The following is a 24,865-nucleotide window of genomic DNA, read 5'->3' on the forward strand; positions in this document are numbered from 1 at the left end:
TTTGCGAGGCTGAGATTTACTGCCGCTGCTGCATCACATTGCAGCTTTTGCCTGAAATTCTGCGAGGACACAACAGCGACTGTGCCGGCCCGGAACTTTATTCACTCTTAAATTATTATTCATGGGATTTACAATGGGCTTGTCTGTAGAGCGCTGAATGAGTGCCATTGCGTGTCCTAATAGTATTGTGTTATACTGCGCTGTATTGTTAGCGAACCACTAAAGCACCCCCTCCTTCCATCCACTGCTCGGTCTCATTTAGCCAGACACAATGGAGCCCAGACAATAACAGTGTGGAGTACTATTCACTGATGTCACTGTGTGTGCATGATTACGCACACACACACACACACACACACACACACACACACACACACACACACACACACACACACACACACACACACACACACACACACACACACACACACACACACACACACACACACACACTGTGCACCTGCCAGCTCTTTAAGTGACACGAGTGGGCCAGGACACACTCGCAATTTTCCAAGTGCACCAAACAGCTGCATGAAAAAAAAAAAAAAGTACACATGTGCGCTGGGTAAATAACACACTCACACACACTCCTGAACAGACGGTGGTTGGAGAGGTGCTCCTGTCTTGGGACCGAGAAGGAGACATGAAAGTGTTTAACCCTGAGTAATCCTGCTGGCATTACCTGGGTCCTGAGATGAGGAGAGAAGGTTTGAAGATGGACTGCAGGAGGAGCTGAGAGGACAACTACACACAGTGTGCAACGCTCCCGCAAAGCTCAAATGAGGCAGAGCGAGGAGAATACATGCTCGGTATACAGGCTCCGGTCCAGGTCTTGGTCGGCTGCTTATTGGAAGAACAGAATTCTCTGAATTTGGTGACTGTGATACTCCAGAGCAGTCATGAGCAGGCATACCGTAAATTAAATGTACAATGATGATGTAATCGTAGGGAAGTCATACTGCAAAGGCAGGGATGATCCTCAGATTGGCCAAAATATTAGAACCAGTGGCCTGAAATCATGTACAGCCTCCATAGTATAGACAGAATATCAAGATTTGGAACAGAGCTGCGCCTTCATGCATGTTTTTATTCAGAGAGAAGAATTAAGGAGAACCATGCAAGGGGAGAACATGCAAATCAGCCAGCTCACTATAGTGGAGGGCAGGATACACCCTGGACAGGTCATCAGTCCATCACAGGACAAAAACAAAGACAGACAAACACTCAATATTTAAACTCAAAGGCATGTTTTTGGACTGAGGAAATCCCCGCAAACACAGGGAGAACGTGCAGACTCCACACAGAAAGGCCCCAGCTAATAGTTCAACAAACAACCTCTTGATGTGAGATGAGAGCACAAACCACTTGGCCACCGCACGGCCCTATTTTGAAACCAACATGACCAAATGAAAGAAAGAAAAATGCAATTGATTGCGATTTATTCATAAAATTTGTGCTATATTACTAGTGTGTATACATTATATATATTCCAGCAGGGTCCAAATTACAGATCTGCAGCCTGGATGACGTTTTTGTCGCTTTTCACCAAATCAAATGTAAGTGCAGCTTTTCAAATGAGGCGAAATGCTTAAAAAGCTTTTAAACATTTTAGGCTCTTTTAAACAGTTGTGCATGTTTTCCTGTAATTCTTAAGTTTTTTTTTCTTCAAGTAATCATAAGCTGCCTCAGTATGTTTCCCCATTTATGGTGGTTTTAGCTATTTTTCCTATTTTAATAATTTTTGTAAAGCCCTTTTAAGCCAATAGTTAAAAGTCCTTTTGAAAATGACTCCGGTGTAAATAGGCTTTCATTTTCTGTAAGCTTCATGGAGCCACTACAGAAGAGCTGAAGAGCCACACCTGGCTCCTCTCATGAAAATACTCATAAAAACTGCAAAGTTGCTAATTATTTCTTTGGGCGGAGAATCTCAAAAGTAGGCATTGCTCTCTTTAAACTACATTTTGATCTTTAAAGCTCGACCTTCATTCTTCAAAAGGAACTCCAACTATTTGGAAACTACGTCTCTATGTTTTGGACCCGGCCACCACTCTTGAAACAGAACTCAAACAAGACCCAGACTCTTCAAACTGGACTTGTCACTTCTTAGAAAAACCTGGAACCATCAAACCCTGCCGGGACTTTCTAACAGAACTATTTTATTTTTATTGTTGATCTCTTTAAACTGCACCAGGACTTTAATCCAGACCCAGACTGTAAAATAAACCTGAATTCTTCACACTGATCTGGACTGAAACTTTTTGAAGACATCTCACATGTTCTGAAATAAAGTTGGATTCCTGGGATTAAACCCTTTGAACTAATAAATCTTTATATCAAAACTGTAACAAAATGTTGTCGGTTTAACAGAGTTCATGAAATTCCAACATAATTCACTTAATAGAATTTAAAATCATTTAAAGAGTTTTCTGGACTGTTAGACTGTTGGTGCTAGTTTTGGAGTTTCACTGAGCTCCCAGGTCATGCATTGATCAGGCTCATGCAGTGGTCAGGTCCATGAAGTGATCAGGCCCATGCAGTGGTCAGGCTCATGCAGTGGTCAGGTCCATGCAGTGGTCAGGCTCATGCAGTGGTCAGGACCATGCAGTGATCAGGCTCATGTAGTGGTCAGGCTCATGGGCGGGCTACAGAGTGGGGCCAGTAACGTGCTGGACAAATTTAAAGGAGTCCATAAGAGTTAAGAGTTCTGCTTCCATGGGACAAGATGGATCATCAGAATGGAGATTAAAATAAATGAGTGGCACCAGGATGTTGGTAAATTAAGACACAGTGGAAGGAGTGTGCGTTTCCAACCTCACACATCTGCAGTTGAAAGGAGTTGAATGTGCTCGTGTCCATCATTCTGAGGTAGAAAGAGTCCTGGGACACCAGCGCCAGACTGCCTCCACATTGCTTGAACCGCAGTGTCCCCAAGACAGAGCAATGGCATAACTCTTTTAGATGAACGTACTCGTTCTCCCGCTGCCAAGTCTCCGTGAGGAATATAAAATCCAGTTTCTCCTTGGTGAAAAGGTCACACTGGGTAAACGCCTTGTTCGCAATGGAGCGCGCGTTTAGCAGGGCAATTCTGGTGTGGTGCGACCGGCCCGGCACATTCTGCAGCGATTGGATGGAGCGGTCGCTTGGCAGGTAACCAGAAGCAGAACACGCTGGCGGGACGTAGTATTAAGAGCATGGCTGGTTGGAAAGACCTGGTCCAAGATACTCCCCACGGGCGATCACGCCAAAAGGACCCGGCCTCAGACAGCGCTCACTCCCAGGAGCTCCGGACCCGCTCAGCAGGGTTGAAAATCCTCGGGATCTGCACTTCCTCAGCCTGGTCTGGACACCAGCGCTGGATCCCTGCTGCTGCCTCCTCCTGCCCCGGCACCCTGCTAGCAGCAGGTGCTCCACCCATGACGTCTGGCACTCCAGTTTGGGAGGGAAAAAGCCTGCGTACCTGTCCCAGGTACCACAGAAATCCTCCATACTTGCCTTGATGTGGAACATGTGATGATCATATTGATTGATTGCTGAGACACCTCTATTTGTCGGTTCAGTCGACACAATAAAGTACAATACAAGAGAAATCCAGAAAAAACGAGAGCAGAGAGGCAGCAGGAACACGGCGCCATCCTCTCGCAAGACTCATCAGAAAGTTACGAGTTCAAGTCTTTTGAATACTTTTTTTAATACTTTCATCTTTCACCAACATAAAGTGAATTCAACTGGTCAAATTGACAAATGTTAATATATTGCTGCCTGAGAACGTTTGATAAAAACAAACACATCAGGTGCGATTGGCAGTAAATGAGTAAATACTGGAGTGGAGTCCTTAAACGCTCCATTGTAACGGTGCAAACTGAAGCGTGAGCGACTTGGTGTTTGGAGCTCGAGGGATGATAACGTTTCTAGTCGTGAGCGTGACAGGAGAATATTTGCAGAAACCGCTGCGATCCTCCTTGCACAAGGCCTCGGCATAATTACTGAATATTTATTTATGCAAATATTTTGTGGGTGGCACGCCTCTGAGATCAGCACCTCGGCGTGGGAATTCACCCCGCGGTAAACATCCACCCCGGCCTGCTCTGGTCTCCCTTCTGCTGCTCGTTGCAGCGGACAGACCAACATTTTGGAGGCTGCCGCTACTCCGAGGTAGTGACACATGGCCACTGGACACGGCAGCAGTCCTCCGAGGAACGACGGCGTCAGGGCAGGTTACATAGAGAAGGTAACTGCAGACATGCAAATAGCTCGGGCTTATTATCTCCTCCGGGGCTTTGCAGCATCACAGACCAGGCCAGAGCTCACATACATCCCCAACGAAAATACACCCAAACCCAACTAATACCAAGACTCTACTTTGTGCAAATGCTTTAATTTGACCATTGTTTACTCAGCGTGACTAGAAAGCCCTCAAGCAACCACAGGGTGGTAAAGCTCCAGTTTTGCACACAGACACTGACATGATCTTACACAGTTGTTAGGTGAAGCCTGTTCCTGCTCTGCTAGCGACACTGAGGCTAATCACACAGATAAATGCAGCTCCGATGGAGCTGATAGATATGAGAGCAATTACAAGATAGACATCTCCTCACCTGTAGCCAGACGCTGTAACATGGAGATGACTGCTCCCAGAATTGGGCCAACTCTGTCCCACTTTACACCTGATCCACATCGGCTGGCCTCAGTGTGAATCTCACTACATTAAACACAGGGTGAAACAGTCATGGAGGAAAACATTTCAAAAATTCACCTGGATGTGGCTCTGAACAATGTGAGGAACCCAATAAAAAGGGAGTTTTATGCATGTTTTTGGACTGTGAGAAACGGGCTGGGTCTACCTTTGAGATGACAGTGCGAACCACTACATTAGTGAACAGACTGAATACAATACAGTTCAATTGGACTAAAAAACAAAACAAAAAAAAAAACCTGTAGTTTATTACCAATTATTATTACTTTTTCCTGCATGTGGTAGCCAATACAGGAATTCATGATGATTTCCATTTTAATAACATAATATATTGTAAACGTAGCAACTCTTTTTCAGATATGTATCTGTATTTAGTTAATAATATTAATTAATGACATTTACTTATAAATAATAAAAAAAAATAATAATAATAATAATAAATAAATAAATAAATAAATCTCTTGATTATGAATTGCACCTGGGTATAAATTGCACTTATCAAAAAGAAAAGGTATTTTCAATATGTTTTTCTGCGGTGTGTTTAATGGTGCACATTTTAGAACTTTTACTTTAAATCCTGCTGTGCAGCTTTTGCTGTTTGGTGATATTCCACGCTCTTGGTCAAATACTTTCATCATAGAACTTTTTATGATGGTAATGTAGCAACTTTCTGTTGTCGTACAGTGACATCCAGTGATCACATATGGTATTTACTGCTATATTAGTATCCAAACAACAACAAAATTGTCCCTTATGCTCAAGAGAAGATGGTAACAGTAGTAATATTTTGATTACTTGTCTGTTATTGTACATAAATGTTAATTATTGCTTTTGCTATATGTTAAAAATAGTGTAAAGTGAATTGAACAAAGAGAAAAACTAACAATTACCCAAAGTGTTCAGTCATGATGCAAAGCAGAGCCGGCAGAAGTCTCTGCTAACACAGTTCATGTGTACGACGCTGGGTTGCAGATGTAAGGTGAAACAGACACAGTGGTTTCACTGTTTCTGGGGGAGTTTCTCTCTGAAGCGATGCTTTCCCTCTGTTGCTTTCTCCGTCTGACGCCTCGGTGAGAAACCTGCGAGCGGCTCAGCAGGTGGAGCAGAGTGAAGAAGGTGTTGATGGGATTTATTCTCGGCCCAGCGAGGCTCTGTGAGCTGGGACCAAAGGCAAAACACCAAAGAAGAAGAAATGGTTTGAGCATCCTGTGATTGGTAAAGAGAAACAGAAACATCCAATCTATAACAGAGCTAATTTAAAAAGCTGAGCTCTTGGATTGGAGTTTTCACTTGACACTCAACATTTTCTTGCTCATGTGTTTGTTTCAGACACCAACTATTGTGAATTGATAGTCAGGTTCATTGCTGTGAATATGATGTCTTCAACCAGAAAAGAGCGCGACTCTCACTGAGCTCATGGTAAATATACTTCACTTTAAGTTGACACCTGAACTAATTGTGTCATCTTGGACATTGGTTTGACCATTTGTGAATTTAGTAAATTAATCCGCAATCATACTGGAGCATTCAAGGTTTTATTTTAATTGATTAAATCTGTAGAACAGATGGTGACCTCTAGTAAATAAATCGTTTATTTATATAGCACCTTTCACAGACAAAAAGCCACAAAGTACTTCACAACACAGTTCAAAAACATCAGAAAGTACACAGAATATAAAAGGCCAAGACAAGACAAAATCATGGACAAAACCCAGGCGTGCAACATCAGAACCTAGAATCAGAACCAGGAGAGCGTGAACCACTGCACTACCATGAGACCAATGACCCACAGTCGTACAAAACCATCTGTTTTTGTCTGTGTTCTGCTTCTGAGGAGAATTACTGCATGTCAACTTTTTGTGGCTCGGTTGGTAGAGTGGTTGGCTTTCAATTGGAAGGTTGCAGGTTTGATTCCTGAATTTTTGGGTAAATTCACGACTTCTGCAACCTACAACAAAGAGTCATACAGAAACCTGAAACCCTCGTCCAACTTTGAGACTTAAGCCTTTGGTCTCCAAACCTGGTCGGAGAGATCCAGCGTCATGCATGTTTTAAGTGTATTCCTCCCTCAACACGGCTTAATGTCATGATCATCACTACACATCATCACTACACTCCTAAGAAAACCCAATAATAAGTCTGTCATCACAATCAGATGTGTCGCAACAGTGAGAGAAATAAAACGAAACTAAACCAAATCATGCGGGCCGAGTTCCTCCAGGACCAGACTAAAGAAGACCTTTACTTTGAGTGATGTAGACTTTTCACTAATCGGACTTGTGTTTTCCATCAGTAAACGTTTGTCTGATAGCTTCAAACTCTTTCATTTTAGCGTCATTTCAGTTCTGCTGAACTGGGCAGAACGCTCCCGACACGAGGCACCACAGGACTCAATTTATCAGAGACGTGTTTTACAACAAGAAGTTTCAATGGTGACTTCAACATTTCGAGGGGAAAATACACTCAACTGAAGATTGTTCTTTTAGGGAGATACTGAAAAATAAAAAGCTTATCTCTGAGTTTGTGCATTTTCTTTTAATGGTTTGCATTCTAATAAACATTGAAAAGGGAAATCAGCTTAGTGCAGCCTTGAAAAATATGTAAAACTGCACTTTCCAGGGTTCATTGTTGCTAACTGAAGAGCAGACTCAGGCTAATCCACTTTAAAGTGATTTTCATTACTCCAAGGTTATTTTACACAAACTTCACCTCTCTGCATCACCTGCATTTGATGAGTGTAAAGCAAATGACAGAAAATTGTTGATCCAACCACTTTGGTTAAACATGTTCTCTTTAGAGGCTGTGCCTGAGGACGATAGCAGTTAGTTTTAGTTTTTGCGTTTTCATTTCAGAAAGGTTTCACGTTTACATGGCAACGTTCTATTTCACACTTTTCGACATTTCACTCGATCTGCTCCATTTAATCCCAAGATAAGGTTGCAGACCTCTAATCTAAAATATTTAGGTGGAGAAAACCAAACGTGAGCAGAAAAGCCAAATTCCATGAAGCAGCAGCCTTGAAAATATGTTGGTTTTTGGTAAGATGTGCAGTCTAACCAGTGAGGTGACTCAAAAGGTATCTGGCTTACTCTAAAGGTGGACTCACAGTCGACCTGTTGGTGATCATTCATGATCACAGTTTACCATCTTCTCATAGCTACCTGACCAGCGTGGTAGTCTAACAATCTCAAACTGGTTTCTTGGACAGTTTACTCATAGATAGTGTCAGAGCATTTCCACGGAGTGTCATTTTCATCTGTTTTCAAAGAGGCAGAGTCAGAGTGTTTTCAAAAAGTTGTATCCTCAGTAACACCGTTGTCAAGTAAATGGACACTGAAAACGCAATGAAAGTTTGGCATTTACACTCGATGGTGTGTAAACTGGCCCTCAGTCATCCAATCATTTACCTTCTGTGTCACTTTTCTAACTTAACATTTCAAGGTGTTCCCTGAATTTAGAGTAATGAATTAATCCCAGAATGTCTTTAGATTGTGGGAAGACGCTGGAAAATCAGTATGAATTCAATAAACCCCCAAACTGGTCGAACACGTGTTATTGATGTGATGCAGGAAGTCTGACCAGCAACCTCCCTTCAGAATCACTGGAGGAAAATGCTTCCATCCAATTTAAATGTCTTTCATTCAACATAGATAACTTTAGCTGCATTTTGATCCACAACTGAACAACTTTTGGCTTTTTCAAACCATCTATCACTGTTTGTTTCCATTTTCAACCCCTCCTGGTTATGCAGCCACCCATCCTATCATTCATCCTTACAGCTGAGGCTGACCTCAAAGCAGAGTTTTGACTTCCTACAGACCAGCTGATAGATAATCCTCACCGTCATCCTCACTCTTCCCCTCCTTTCACGGCTGTCTGATTAGATTAATAACCCAATGACAAAAGACAATGACTTGACCAGGAATTGGTTCTTTCAGGTACTGGATGTTTGCTCCTTCTTCCTTTATCTCAATCTGTTCAGGTGTTGATGTGGCTGATATTACATGAAGCTTTTTTCATTACTCACCTCATCACTAAAGAGAGGATTCCTGCTGTGCAATATCTGTGTTTACAGTCATTAATGTAGAAGTGAAGCATCAACAGCCTCTACATGTCACCTGCAGCATCTCTGGAGTTCATTGACTGTTTTGAGAGCAGAAATGTTTAACCCTAGTGTGTGTTTGAAGGATATATTTGCCATTTTGAACTAATAACATGTTCCAAATGTGATTCCCAGAGCGCTTCCCCATGTACTGTATGTGTAGTTGATGTTAACAAGGATATGTTAAATTCCGAGAAATGGTTTCCCCTCACAGGATGAGTATCAGTGGAAATAAAATGTGAAACTTTACAAAACCTGCATTTCTTCCTCTGTGGTGTTAAATAATCTGTAAATAACTCACTGTCACTGGATTTAGGTAATGTCAACACAATCCTGCTGTTGACCTGCCTTCCATTTTAAAGGAGACATATCATGCTTTTAAATCCTTCCTTTTTACATATAAATCATACAGTTGTGGTCTATACAACGCGAAACTGCAATGCTTGGGTCTGAATTCCTCATTATTATAGCTCCACAGGCCCCTTTTCAACCCCTTTTCTGATGCGCTTCTGAGAGCAACTCGTTTTGGGGCGGTCTCTTCAAATGCAAATGAGACACTTCATACCCCTCCTCCTCTCCAGGTTGCAGAGGTGACACTCGGTTCAACGTCACCCTGTTCGGCCATCTTTGTAGTTTGATAGAACAGATACAATTATCTAGCGGCGCAGAAACTTTATATTCACACATTATTTACAAAATGTCAACAACGGAAGATTTGTCCATCCAGCCATACATGTTGGAGCCAGAGTCGGACCCGGCGGAGCGAGATGAAAATGACGATGATGCACCTGAAGAACAACGTCTTCATATGGATGTAACGCAATGGTGTGTTACTATATTTACACTAACTTCTCCATCCATGCCCACTACTACAATACTGCCTGTATTACAACGACTATTTAACACAGAAGTTACATTATAATCTAAAACGAGCACACAGCGCTAACATATGAAGACGGTGCAACTGCTAATGCTAACAAAACAATGACAGGGACGTCTTATCATCACACTTTTTAGCGTTATATACAGCTTACCGAAGTGCTCTGTTCGTCGTCTCCATAGATAGAAGGAACTGACCGCTCAATCAGACCAAGTCTTTCGGCAAATCCTTCTTTATACTGGCGGAGGTTGCTGAAGCAGTCGTCCTTAAAGTGATTCGCGCACACAAAAATGACCTTACCCACAGATGTGGGTACATTTCTGTGAAAAATAAAACTCAACCAGGCACTTCGAAAAGGTTCTGATGCTGGGAGACGGTGTAACGAAACTTGTGGGTGACTACATCCAACAACCGAACATTTCGACTTATCCTCTCGTAACTTCGGTTGGACTACAAAATCGCAGCGAGAAACAAAAATGGCGGATTGCTCGAAATGTCGATGTCCTAATTTGGCAGTTCCGCTGAGAATACTGTGACGTCATTGTTCAAAAAACGTAATAGAGAATAGAAAAATCGAAACCGATCGCAAAATATGACCAAAACAGAATATAAAGATATCAACGGAGCACCTGAAGAGACTACTTTGAACTTTTCTGTACTTCTAAACACTCTAAATATACAACAAAATGCATTTAAGGGCTAAAAAAGTGGATTTAGCATGATATGTCCCCTTTAAAAGATCAATTGCAGGACCACACAGGCATCTCAATCTAGTTATCTATGACTCTTACCAATTAGCTGTTGTTATTTAATAAGAGGAAATGTTAAAGTTACCAATCGTGGGAAAGTTATACATCGTGGACACTTGCTTGACAAAAAGCTAATACTTTATTAAAACTTTCAAGTCATGTTATCTGGTGTGTTTTAATAAAAATTCCTGTGTACTGTATGCTGTGAGGACATGGCTGAGGTCAGATCTGGTTGTCATCTGAAGGTGTTGGCGTGCAGGACCAACTGAGGGCCAGTCGGCACCATTTGTTGATGTTGAAATTCGCCTTCGTGACACTCAGCAGCTGCATTTTTACAGCAACTTCAGGCAGTTACAGCTCGGCTGAGGCCGCCGATCAGACTTTCCAAAAGCACCAGTCATTAAAAATGCAGAATGACTGCCAGTGACAGTCACGCCAGACACACAAAGTGCAGCCTGCTGGCAGAGGAAGAGCACAAACCAGTCTGTCAGAGCCAGGCAGAGAGAACAGGGTTTTTTTTTTCTGAATGTTGGAAGCAAATCGACTCTCGGAGGAGCCAAATGTGGGGACAGAGTAGCCATTAGGAAGAATGTGGAGCTATTTTTTAGCTTCGTCTTTGTCTCTGGATGCTCTGTTCTGATATCAAAGGGTTGGTGAAGTGGAAGACATCCCTGACCACCTCTGGACGTCCGGCCTCAGGGTCCGATGACACATCAGATGTGTGAATGACGTCTTCTCCCTGCACTGCAGATGATACTAGGTTAAGTGCTGCAGCCCGTCACCAAGTTTTTATAATCAGATTGATTCAATCTGGCCGTGAGCCAGCCATTAATTTCCACCTCTGTAACAACACATCGGCATCAGAAGCCTCTTGTTTCTGCCTTTCTCATCTGAAGCACAATCATCGCAGGAGAGGAGCAGAGCCCCCCTGGTGAATGACTTTTATATCAGCCCATAATATTCATTAGACAGATTAATGACTGCTGTGATCATAAAAAACTCGTAATGTGATTTTCTTCCACGCCAGCTGACAGCCCTCACCCTTTACCCTCTTTGTCCCTCCTTCACCTTCAGGCTTCGCGGTGAACCTCCAGGTGATTCTGGCGAACCCGCGGGCGCAATTCAAGCGGCGGGGCTCCCAGCCGGGGATGCAGGAGTCCGACTTCCTCAAGCAGATCACTAAGGTCACCGAGTTGGAACCAAAGGCCAACAACTGCACTCGGGTCAGTATGCAGACATGGTCAATATTTCATTCAGTGTGAAATGGCAAACCACATAATAGGAGTGTGCGATATGGCGATATTAGATCAGAAAGGATTAGAACGTGTTGACGATCTGACAAAGCAGAGATCGTAGAATCGTCTGTACAACACATTTGACATTTTCCAGTTCAATGCTGTGTGGCACCATAGAACTGCAACATATAGAACAGCCAAGACAGTAAGAACCTGACACGCTGACCAGCCAATCATAGTGAATTAAGAGCTTGTGTGTATTGGTCGTGGCTGAAGGAAAAAAGGGGAGTTGGTCCAGAAAAGAAACCCCACATCCATTGTGAGGACCCGGTTTGGCTTTTCCCTGGACGACGAAACACAAACAACCGTGATTAGCCAGTAGCTGCCGTGAACATGTACAGTTCAGTAATCAGTCATAATACGCCTCCTTTTCGGGAGAGAAAAACTGTCAGATGTCTGAGCAGGAAAATGTTCTAAAGCTGTTGGATGTTTAATAATCAGGTTCTAGACATTGGAGTTTAATTATTTAAATCGCTGCACTTTAAGAGAAAACCTCAGATGAAGTTCAGTTGTGTAGCAGATGGGACAGTTTCTACATGTGGGTACTGGATGTCGAGAATGTATAAAAGTATTTAGTCTACTGTAGTAGAATACATGTATCTGTCTTTATTTGTTATATTTACAATAGTATCAATCCATAAACATGATTGTACATTATACTATGCTCCTCACCCTATCTCTAAGGATACGCCCAGCCACCCTACGGAGGAAACTCATTTCAGCCGCTTGTATCCGGGATCTCGTTCTTTCGGTCATGACCCAAAGCTCATGACCATAGGTGAGGGTAGGAAGGAAGATCGACTGGTAAATCGAGAGCCTCGCCTTTTGGCTTCGCTCCTTCTTCACCACGACGGACTGATACAGCGACCGCATAACTGCAGACACTGCACCGATCCGCCTGTCGATCTCATGCTCCATCTTCCCCCCACTCATGAACAAGACCCCAAGATACTTGAACTCCTCCACTTGGGACAAGAGCTCTGCACCGACCTCAAGGGGGCAAGCCACCTTCTTCCGTCAAAGAACCATGGCCTCGGATTTAGAGGTGCTGATCCTCATCCCAGTTGCGTCACACTCGGCTGTGAACCGCGCCAGTGCACGCTGAAGGTCCAGGTTTGATGAAGCCAACAGGACCACATCATTTGCAAAAAGCAGAGACGAGATCCTGTGGTCCCCAAACCGGACCCCCTGCGGTCCCTGGCTGTGCCTAGAAATTCTGTCCATAAAAGTTATGAACAGAACCGGTGACAAAAGACAGCCCTGCCAGAGGCCAACGTTCACTGGGAACAGGTCCGACTGACTGCCGGTAATGCGAACCAAACTCCTGCTCCGGGCGTACAGGGACCAGACAGCCCTTAGCAAAGTATCCCGAACGCCATACTCCCGGAGAACCCCCCACAGGACGTCCTGAGGGACACAGTCGAACGCCTTCTCCAGATCCACAAAACACATGTGGACTGATTGGGTGAATTCCCATGACCCTTCGAGCACCCGGTGGAGAGTATAGAGCTGGTCCAGTGTTCCGCGACCTGGACAAAAACCGCATTGTTCCTCTTGGATCTGAGGTTCGACTAACGGCCGGATCATCCTCTCCAGTGGCCTGGAATAGACCTTCCCGGGGAGGCTGAGGAGTGTGATCCCCCTGTAGTTGGAACAGACCCTCCAGTCCCCCTTCTTAAATAAAGGGACCACTCCAGAGGCACTGTCTCTGACCGCCACGCGATGTTGCAGAGACGTGTGAGCCACGACAGTCCCTGCACATCCAGAGACTTAAGGAATTTGGGGCGAATCTCATCCACTCCCGGTGCCTTGCCACCGAGGAGCTTATCCACTGCCTTGCCGCCGAGGAGCTTAGCAACTACCTCGGTGACTTCAGCTTGGGTAATGGACGAGTCTACCTCTGAGAACCCAGCCTCTGCTTCCTCATCGGAAGACGTGATGGTGGGATTGAGGAGATCCTCGAAGTTCCCCCCCTCCACTGTAAACAGTGTTGGTGAAGAACTGTTTCCCCCCCCTGAGGTGCTGGACAGTTTACCAGAATTTCCTCAGGGCCGACCGGTAGTCCTCCTCCATGGCCTCCCTGAACTCCTCCGAGACCCCAGATTTTGCCTCCACCACGGCTCGGGCTGCAGCCCGCCTGACCTGCCGGTACCTGTCAGCTGCCTCGGGAGTCCTATGAGCTAACAATGCCCGATAGGACTTCTTCAGCTTGACGACATCCCTTACTTCTGGTTTCCACCACCGGGTTCGGGGGTTGCCGCCACGACAGGCACCAGAGACCCTGCAACCACAGCTCCGAGCAGCAGATTCGACAAGGTGGAGAACATGGTCCACTCTGACTCAATGTCTCCAACCTCCCCCGGAATCCGTGAGAAGCTCTCCCGGAGGTGGGAGTTAAAGACTGCGCGGACAGAGGGCTCAGCCAGGCATTCCCAACAGACCCTCATGACACATTTGGGCCTGCCGAGTCTGTCCGGCTTCCTCCCCGTCCAGCGCATCCAACTCACCACCAGGTGGTGATCAGTTGACAAGCTCTGCCCCTCTCTTCACCTGAATGTCCAAGACACGTGGCCAGAGATCATGGAACGTGAGCTGGTTTTAGACCGTCGTGAGACAGGTTAGTTTTACCCTACTGATGATGTGTTGTTGCAATAGTAATTCTGCCAGACAGAAGCCAATTATGATAATGCCATACAACTGCTACAAAAAAGGTTTGGCCGAAAGAATCTTGTTATTAATGCACACATGACCAAGCTTCTTAATCTTAATCCTGTTAAAAATGCCAGTGATGTAAAATCACTCAGATATCTATACGATAACTGTGAAATACAGATCCGTAGTTTAGCGTCTATGGGAGTTGTTTCCAACACCTACGGCAGTTTGCTGTGTCCCATTCTGATGAAACTTATACCAGAGGAGATGACGTTGGAGTTTTGCCGGAAAAAAGATGAAGATGAGGTCTGGAAAGTTGAGAATCTGATGGATTTCATTCAAAAAGAAGTGGATAGCCGAGAGAGTCATCCAAAATGACCCAGAGCGCAAAAGAGCGCACCAGTACGGAACGAGAAAAAGAGAATCACAGTGAATGAAAAAATGCGCAGAAGACCAAATATGATGACAGCTTCTGCTCTTTATGCTTCAAGTCAAGACAGACAAGTTTCTTTCTTTTGTGAAAAATCTGATCATAGCATTAAACGTTGTAATGAGATGTCTGTGTCTGAAAAAAGAGAACAACTGAAAAAACAAGGAAGATGCTTTGTGTGTTTTGGAACTCAGTGGAGTCACTGCAGTGGTCGTGATAATCCTGCAGATGTTGCGACAAGAGGAATCAGTGTGAATCAGTTGAAAGACAATTCATTGTGGTGGACAGGTCCAACCTAGCTCAAACAAAGAGAAATACAGTTCTGTGAACCCGAACCTGATCCACCTGTTGAAGTTGTAAATGAAAGTGTGTCAGTAATGGAAATTGCAAAATTGTCTGGCACTGAAAATACAGGGGAAATGGAATTGTTGGAGTTGAAAAAGTATAGTGACCTCAACCAAGTTTTACATGTGACTGCTTGGATTAAAAGATTCATCTCCAACGCTAAACAGAAAACAAAACGTCTTGGACCATTAACAGCTGAGGAAATTTCTGATGCAAAGCTGTATTGGATTCAGATAACGCAGAGGAAAAGCTTCTTTCAGGAGATTTCCAGGATAATGACAAGTCAAGGAATTTCCTTCCGGTTTAAAGTGTGTTACAGCCGGGAGTGTGTTACAGCTTTTCTGGTGTGGAAAACAAGCGCACCTTTGCTATGGTCCCAACCGTTCTCAATAAACTGATTTGCCTGCTGGGGGCGTGGCTAAATCTACAAATGTTTGTCATTCATGTTTTTTGTGTGTGGTTGAAAGCAAATGAAACAACCCAAATGAAAAGGAACCATCCGTCTGCTTGTCTTCATTGAATATTTGGGAAACCAAGTTCTGTCATGCAACAGAATGTCACAGTCACACATAATAAAATTGGTGAAGGACCAATCATAATTGTCAATACTTATATCAAAATCAGCATTTTCACGCAAAGAATATTTTATTCTTCAATGAAAAGCATGAATGATGTATGCGCCAACATTTTGGGAATGAAAAATTAGATCATAATAATGGCTTGGATTTATATAGCGCTTCAGTGTAAGCACTGACTCAAAGCGCGTACAGACCATTATTCATTCATACCAGTCCCACCAGTGATGCTAAGCTACGTTGTAGTCCGTAGCCAGGCGCCAACGACCCCTCCGACCATCACCAACATTCATACGAGGCAATGTGGGTAAAGTGCCCTGCCCAAGGACACAACGATAGTGACTTTTTGATAGAGTGGGATTTGAACCGCCAACCCTCCGGTTATTGGATGACCGACTCTACCACGATCACCGCATCATAGGTCAATAGAATTAGTCCCACCTGTGTGGATTTTGCAGATATAATCCCTCAGGATCTTGGAATTTCGTTTCCATGATCCTCTCTGCTTTAGCATTTGAACAAGTTTTTTTTTGTGAGTCAGTTGATTATGAACCAATCAGAGCCCAAAAGGTGGTATCAATTGACCAATCACGTTGCTCGTTAATGAGCGTAATACAAAACCGGAAGTCAGTTGCGAGTTGTGTACTTGAGCCGATAAGTTGTTATTTTTCGGTAAAAAAAATGGATGCAGACAAAATTAGACAGTAACAAGTAGTGATGGCCATATACACATATATTAGATGACTTTGAGCAACAGGTCTGCTATTTTTTTCGCCGTCTTTTCCGACGGCTAAAGAGCGAGATAGACGGCTCGGCACCTAAAACCATGGTTCCAGTTCATGTAAAAGGTGCTCAGTGGGGTTAAAGTCAGCTCTGTGAGTTTTTCCACAGTGGTTCTTGTACCTTGTGCGCTGAGATCAGTCATATTGGAAGAGAAGAGTCTTAACATTAGGCATTGTCCAAAAAATATTGGTGTCAACTTGATTTTATACTCTTGTCACAAGAAGTCTGATTGAAACACTTGAATCCAGTAGTTGACAGGTACGACCAATTACTTTTGTTCATTTAAATGGTGTGTGAATATGTGTGTGAATGGGTGAATGTGATGAACTATGTAAAGCGCTTTGGGGCTGTTGTCAGCTAAAAGGCGCTATATAAGTTAGTCCATTTACCATTTACTATTTAGAGCATGTGGCGTCCAACATATGGCCTGTGGGCGAAAAAGCGGCCCGCAAGTGGCTCCAATCTGGCTAAACCACAAAGTAAATGGTAAAAATTTCAAAGAAAACATTGATTCTTTGAAACACATTTTTTAAGAGAAGCAAGACAACACAACACTGAGACCCGAGCTGAGATATCGGTGATGCTGCCATGAAAGCCAGCTACCTCCTTGCTATCAATCTCGCCTCAGGAAAATATAGGAAAAATAGACATTTCCATCATGTTTTCTATAAATTTCAAGGTTATTGTTTTACTGTTACGACCCATTCAAGATGAAATTGAGCTGAATGTGGACCCTGAACTAAAATAAGTTTGACACTCCTGGTCTGGACCTTCATTAGTTTTTTTCCCTAAAGATAAAGCTAAAGATTTCCACATGTGAATAGAAACCAGATTCGATAAACTTTATTTCCATGTCAGTCACATCTGTCCTGTTACATACTGAATTATCTAACTAAGGGTGCTCCGTTTAACTTTGTCCATGTCAATCAGAAACAGTTGTCACATTATTGCAGGACGCTACTAGTTGCTACACCACCTCTGTTTATTTAGACATTGTAATTATGTGCACATCAAATGATTATCTTATCTTTCTTGAGCAGTGCTGCCTATATAACTAAAGGCTTTGAAGGATAAAATGATGTTTTGAAGTGCATGTTTGAGTCTACAGCTCATCTTTTCTCTTTAACCTCTACGTAACAGGCCGTCCCAGCCATTAAAACCAGGTCTTGAGAAACAATTTGGGCTTTATACACTTCATATATTAAGGTTAAAACCATTCTTATCTGTGTATGAATTAATATGTAGATAAAACCTGCTCTGATAATGAGGGGAAACCTTATTTAAAGCATCATCTGAACCAAGCCTTTTTTTTCTTAATTCAATTTCACAGAGAACTCTCAGTTTCATTTCCTGGATGGATATTGAAGTTGTTTAAAACACGTAATTCCTCTGGTTTCAGCAGAGAGGAAATCTGATTAAGTTACACACATTAACACAAAGGGCACAGCATGAGCAGCATATTAGTGGTAGCAGGATTCCTCCTTAGGCCGTGGCTAAAGCACAATATACCGGCATTACAAAAAAAATGGAGATTGATTTGGAGTCTTAAAATAGGCTTCAGTTCATGCTGAAGACATATGATGCAAATAATACAAGAGCCACTGTGGCTCCTGTGAAGCTGACTGATTAATTAGCTTAAGAGCATGTGATTGGTTAATAAAGTGTGTTTAAAAGAGTAAGATCGATGTTTCAAGTGGAAAAACTTTTTTACCCTGTGTGCTAACAAGCTAACAATATCATGTATAAAGTTATATTAACAAGCAAGTTTTTCTCTTTTTACACATGAGAAAAGGAGAAATAAAACTTGCCTCTTTTCTGATGAAACCTGTGCTGCCATCTTGTCGAGATCTAAAGAGCTCTGGAAGAGCTTTGGAAGAAAGGCTGTGAATTTCAAACAGCTGCCCCGTCGCTCAGGTCAGGCTGACTCGGCACATTCACTCCAACATCATTGTGTTTGATGCAGGAAGAAATCTCTGCAAGCAGCCCCGCCATCATTTTCATCAAAGTACGAGTAGTTTCTGCTGGTGTGGTAGTATTCCAGAATGGTCTTGGTCTCAAGGCAACATTTTCTTGGTCTTGGTCTTGGTCTTGGTCTTGGTCTTGGTCTTGGTCTTAGTCTTAGTCTTAGTCTTAGTCTTGGTCTTGGTCTTGGTCTTGGAATGCTCTGGTCTTGGTCTTGGCTCAGTCTCTGGTTTGCTCGTTCTGACACTACTTTCTGCTAACAGAAAGAAACATGTCAGGAAAAAAATATAACAGACAGTGAGCTCTTTTACTGTTTCATTAAACTGTTGGTCATCAATCCTGAAGTCAGTCCTTCTCTTAGCAACATGGAAGATGTTCCACTGGAAGTAGCTCTCATCCCGATGTTGGGATAAGAGCCCGCATCAACCGTATCTGTGGCTAACCTTAGCAGCTTTAAATAGCAGCTTCTCTCTTTTTGTAGAATTCATTCAACATGTATACAAGCAATTCACACAAGAAGAAGGCTATTAACTCCGGAACTACTTTAACAAAAAAATGTACCTGCTTGCCGATTTGTTAGTGACCCACAAACATGCTTACATATAGAAGATAAGTCAAACTAAACCAATCAACTGAAAATTCCAACAACTCTCTTTGAATTTTTCAATAGAATTGATTTTTTAAACATAGCAGTAGGAATAACCTTACTGTTAGCTTGGGCATTTGTGCTCGAGCACCTGCAACTTTTGCCCCAAGCCAGTAAGTGCCCTTTTGTCAAGACGTGTTTTTTGAATATATTTAAAAAAAATATATGTGTTCTCTTCTTTGCCCCTCATATGTAGGAATGGGTACCAAATTCGGTACTTTTATAAGTATCAACCGAATTCCATCGGTACTACCGATTATGTAAAATCGAAGGGCACCATGTTTCGGTACCTAAACGCATCCTTGTGAAGGAGTAAGCGGTTTTCCAAGTCAGACTTGAACACAGAGGAGCGTAATGATGTCAGTAGCAACGGGTTCAATCAACAAAGCAAGCATGGCTGATAGAAAGCACTCAAGAGGCTCATCTTTTCAAAACGCGATGCAGATTACGGTCACTGCAATATTTTCTGACGTGAAGGGCAAGGCCAGCGGCAGAAAATCTTATCATCTGAGGAAGCATCTGTTAAGCACAAGATGTTTCTCAAAGCTGAAGCGTGTACAGTTGTCAACAACTTCGATCTACCGTCACAGATCTACCGTCATAATATTTACAGTAGGGAAAGGAAAGGAATAGGAGTGTGTTGAGCAGGGTTTTAATTTGTGCAATAATAAGAAAAAAACACTTTGTAGTTGTAGTTAAGGGTTTTCATGTTGAGGAAATTTGTGAAACAACTTCAATGTTACAACACAAACAGTTGCACATTGTTTTGACATATTTGTTCATATTTCTATATTGAGAAATAAATTTGTTAGCTTGAAAAATGTTGAGATTTTATTATGAAACAAAAAAACATTTATTACCACATAAGCACACAGAAGTACCCAAAAATGGTACCGTTGAGGACTGATGCCGATTCCCAGGTACTGGGTATCGGTACTGTACCCGTTCAAATTTGAAAGGTATCCATCCATACTCATATGTTATAAACAATTCAAAAAAATATATTTTGAAATAAATATTGTAACATATTTTGACCGTGGTGTCACATGACCTCGGTTAACAGCAATTTTCAAGTAGATTCACTGTAGAATTTTTGCACCATTACACATTACATACTGTCCATATTGTGTTTCAAGTGTGTAATTGTGTAGATTGCTTCATTGAATTCCTAAATTTTGAATAAATAGATGCTAAAAGCAGCTTGACCTGGGTTTTAGTTGCTCTCTCACAGCAGTTAGGATTTTATTTGAGAAACATTTCAATATGCAGTTTATTTCAAAGAGACTTTCTACAGTTTGGGAGGCAGAAGTGATGAGCTGTTTAATAAGTGTGTTATCAGACTGCACTGAGATGAACGGCACAGATGAGGGTTTGATCAAACTGCATTCATCAGTTGTATTCCAGCTCCTGCGTAACTGCAGTCATAATAATGGCTTCCATCAGAGCAGTAACTAACCATGGGGCATCTCCCCCCACTGCTGGCAGCATGACTCATGCGGTGAGACGGTGGAACAGTCTAAAGTTAGACACACGCGCTGTGAATTGGATAGAAATGGCGTTATAGCGCCATCAATTCTTGTTGTGTGCTTAGACAGTTTAGATCGATGCAGCTCATCTCGAATTGCCACAGCCCCTGTTGGCACTTGGTTTTATGAAGCCACTCATCCTCTTGACAACCGTTACAGAGGTGCCTTAAAGGACTTTTTGTGAGAAATGGATCCTATTATGTTTTTACCTCTGAAGGAATACGTGAGCGAAACATTCACACCTCCAAACACCAAGCCTTCACCGTCTTATTTCATTTAGATACTGTAAATTAGTTCACGGTAACACCACCGATTATCATCGTGATTCTTTACATTTGTGGACATAATGACATAATGTCAATTGAGCAAATGATATGTGCAGAGTCAAAAACAGTTTACTTTAAAGGAATTCGATTGTGAGGATATTTGGGACTATTTACACTCAAATTTATTTAAAAAAATGCAGCAGATATTTGTAGTTTTTTCATTGTATGTTATGCTCTATGCAAACATATATTATAGCTACTCACAATGACACACACACACACATATATATATATATCGATCTATATATATATATATATATATATATATCGATCTATATATATATATATATATATATATATATATTTATGTGTGTGTGTATATATAGATAGATAGATAGATAGATAGATAGATAGATAGATAGACAGATAGATAGATAGATAGATAGATAGATAGATAGATAGATAGATAGATAGATAGATAGATAGATAGATAGATAGATAGATAGATAGATAGATAGATGCCTGCTAAAGCAGCCATATTGGATGAGGACCCATGTCTGCTCCAGTGCATTCACTCCTCTTGGGGAAGGAAATCTTCACACATCTATAATAATTACAATCATATTCATGATTATGTTACAAAGTGCAGACATTTGAAAAGCCCTTCAATGGATGAGAGTTGCAAATTAGTGCCGAGCTATATACTCTATGTGCAACACATCGGATTTTATCTATGTATATTGCACTGTCCCTGATAATAAAAAATAAAATGATGATACAAGATGCTTTCGTTTATTTAATATGTTGGTTTTTTTTTATATATATACTAAACTTCTGTATTATCAGAACATCTTTTAAGGAGGCTTCTAATTATATCATATGTGGATTGAATGAGCGTCTCTCATCCTCTTGGTTCAGAGACAAACTTCTGCTCAACAAAGCTTGATTGGCTGGAAAAATATCACCAGCTCACGGATGCCTGAAGGCTGTGGCATGATGATCGCGACTCAAACAGGCAGTCACAATATTGTACATATGAGAGAATTATTGGACGTGGCAATGTTGAAAACATCTTTTTTTCTTCTTACTCAAAATCAGTTTCTAACCCAGAAGTAAAAAAATCATTACTAAATATTTTCTTGAAATCTACGCATTTATTACACTAGATCTTGAAACTAGGACTCAATTATAGCTCATTGAATCCAACAGGTCTGTACGTTCAGGGTTCTTTGGAAGTCTGTCCTTGTCTGTTAAGAAATTTCCACACTGATGAACACAGGTGATATTTTTCATTTGGGTTTCGGCTGGAATTAGATTCCTTATAAAACTGCAGTATATGACCTTGCTTATAGTATTGCAGGATATCATACTTCTTGCAGGATTCTTACTGCCTAAATTGAAGGATAATCTGAAAAATAAAAAGTATTAGCATTTTATTTTTAATGTTTACATGAGGTGGTTTATTTTTAAACATTTTTTTTGAATGAACCCACATTGAAAGACTGATCCGTTTCATTGTGGGACATATAGCGCTTTCCAGGACTTCGAGGCCCACAGACACCTGGAGCCACTTTCTCGAGTTTTTTTGAGGTATTCCTTGTAATTTCTTGTTTTCGCTGCTGCCAGGCTTTATTTGTGTCAGCAGTGATGCGTGTTGTGTTGGTGCCACGCACCATCATCCAGGTCGTCATGTTGTTAGAGAAATAGGAAACAGAAAGCAATCTGAGCTGGTTTAACCTGGTGTTCACACATATTCCCTGAGGAACGACTGGAAGTTTGGGGGCTTTTGTAAAACTACGACAAACACATTCAGAATCACAGTGACATTTATGACTTGGCACAATGCAGCCTCACTCACTCTGTAATGTATAAACCGATACCTTTTAGTTTGGACTCATTTCTACTGTGGATAAAGTTACACAAGCAACTTGAACGTTTTTCATCTCTCGTCTCAGAGGCTTCATCAGTTCTGGATGACTGAGAGCCTGATCCACTAAAGATGTATAAAAACATGCTGTGTCAATGTAGCTTTAAAAAAGCTCCTGGTCCATTTTTGGTAGGAAAATCAGCAATATATTTGCATAAGGAAATCAATAAGCAGGGGGCATCAAGACTTAAGACCTGATTTACTGAAGGTTTGTACATAAAGCCTCACTATTGCACGTGTGGTGGAACAGGAGCTCATTTTATTACAGCACAAAACATCAAAAATCCAAAAGACCAAAATAACAAAATCTCAAGATCACAGACAATAATAATGAGACAATGAAAATCCCAAACACAGAAACAGACTGAAAGTGAGGAACACAAATGAACAAACAACCTGAACACACAAAAGAGACCCAATATCAACCTCAGCCACCAGGTGATGACAATCACATGCTCAGGCTCATGTGAAACACATCAGGGCAGCAATCAGACATGAGGAGGGGAAGTGAAGGAGCCTGGAACGAGACAGAGGATTTCATGTAAAAATGCAAAACTTTAATTGCATTTTGGTTGTCAGTGATCTGAGTCACTGAAAACTGAACTTTTTTGAAACAGCTCCTAAGATGGAACTTTTTGAAAATGCCTGGGCTCCATCTCTGTGTCGACGGGCGAAAATAATACTTTCTAGAAACGCTCAGGCTCAGACCCGAGTAGACGGCGGAAGTGCTGTTAATGCTCATGGGCAACACGGGCGTTAGTTTTATAGTTGACAGTCACCGTAATAACAATCCCACTTGGTCATCTGTCCATTAGAATGTCTGTGTTCTCCCATTGTTAATGTTTATAGCGTATTGTTCTCTGCATGTATGTATGTGTGGTGTTATTACAAAAACAACCAACAGCTCCCTCTAGTGGCCCAATATTTCAGCGCATCTGCCATTGCTGTGTTAACATTGCTTTGTAAACATGAAACATCTGAAAGGAAAACCCCAAAATTATGCATTTTCACTTGAAACGTTGTGTAAACAGTTCCTGGATCTTGGATTTTCACTGTGGAGGTGATTGAGGTCTGTGTCTCCGCTTTCAAATTTACACTTTTAAATACTTTAATTTATGTTTCCATCGTTGTATTGCTGCACTGATTTTCCTCTAGCTGCTGTTGCTCGTCAGCACATATAAAATCTCCATGTGCTGAAGTCACATGGTGGCTCTTCAAAATCCCTGGTGGCTTGTGGGTAAATGCTTCCAGCGGGGTGGGGGGATTGAGACCCCCCCTGGAGCTGGAGGATCATCATTTACAGTTGGCTGCTGCTGCAGACAGCCCGGTGTTGAAACTATCATCATCATTATCAGCCCCATTAAACTAATGGAGGGGCCCTGGGCTGGTATTAAGACCTGCTATAAGCAGGCCTTAGCATCATCAGTCATCACCCGGATGTGGCGATACCGCGTCGATGGGGTGTGACATCATCAGAACGCACCTACACAGGATAATACAAAATATGACTGAGCAGTCAGCTCCACAAAAGTTGTGATGATAAAAAGTGGCAATAAACCAACAAGGATGCAGGACTTTCCAGATTGTTTACTGCTATCTAATTCACAATGGAATTATCATTTTAAATACTTTTGGAAATATATAATGCTAAGATTTCACATTTTCTATGATAGTAGTAGTAGTAATACTTTATTTTTAGTAGTAATAGTTTATTCGGTCAACCAAATACAAAATGCAGCAACAGAAAATGCAAAAAAAGAGAAGAAAGGTAAAACAAACAGAGAAAGACCGAAGGGTTAAGGCTGAAGTTTAACTTATATTGCTTTACCCTGTACATATTAAACATAAAGCTTCTGCAATTGGTGTGACAGAAACTAAAAACAACAACAGAAACTTGCATTTTCTTTGCCATTCTAAAATTACTGAACTGATATTTTTCAAGAGTGGTGAGCTTTAATCACCTTTTAAATCTTTTGAGGTTATCTGCTTTTTTTAAGTTATCGTCCAGGTTGTTCCAAAGGTTAACCCCCTTAT

The 24,865-nt window shown here is 41.9% G+C and overlaps 1 protein-coding gene across 1 annotated transcript in view; it reads left to right on the top strand.

Annotated features, from left to right (window-relative positions):
• The window catches only part of b3gat2 (beta-1,3-glucuronyltransferase 2 (glucuronosyltransferase S)), a 73,244-nt gene that overhangs the window by 32,963 nt on the left and 15,416 nt on the right, over window positions 1-24,865 (top strand). Inside the window, exon 3 of the mRNA XM_080482412.1 lies at window positions 11,499-11,647. Coding sequence (XP_080338538.1) covers window positions 11,499-11,647 — 149 coding nt within the window. The remainder of the gene's footprint in view (window positions 1-11,498; window positions 11,648-24,865) is intronic.

This window comes from Lipophrys pholis (assembly GCF_963383615.2).
Source record: "Lipophrys pholis genome assembly, chromosome: 15".
In the NCBI taxonomy this organism is placed as follows: Eukaryota; Metazoa; Chordata; class Actinopteri; order Blenniiformes; family Blenniidae; genus Lipophrys; species Lipophrys pholis.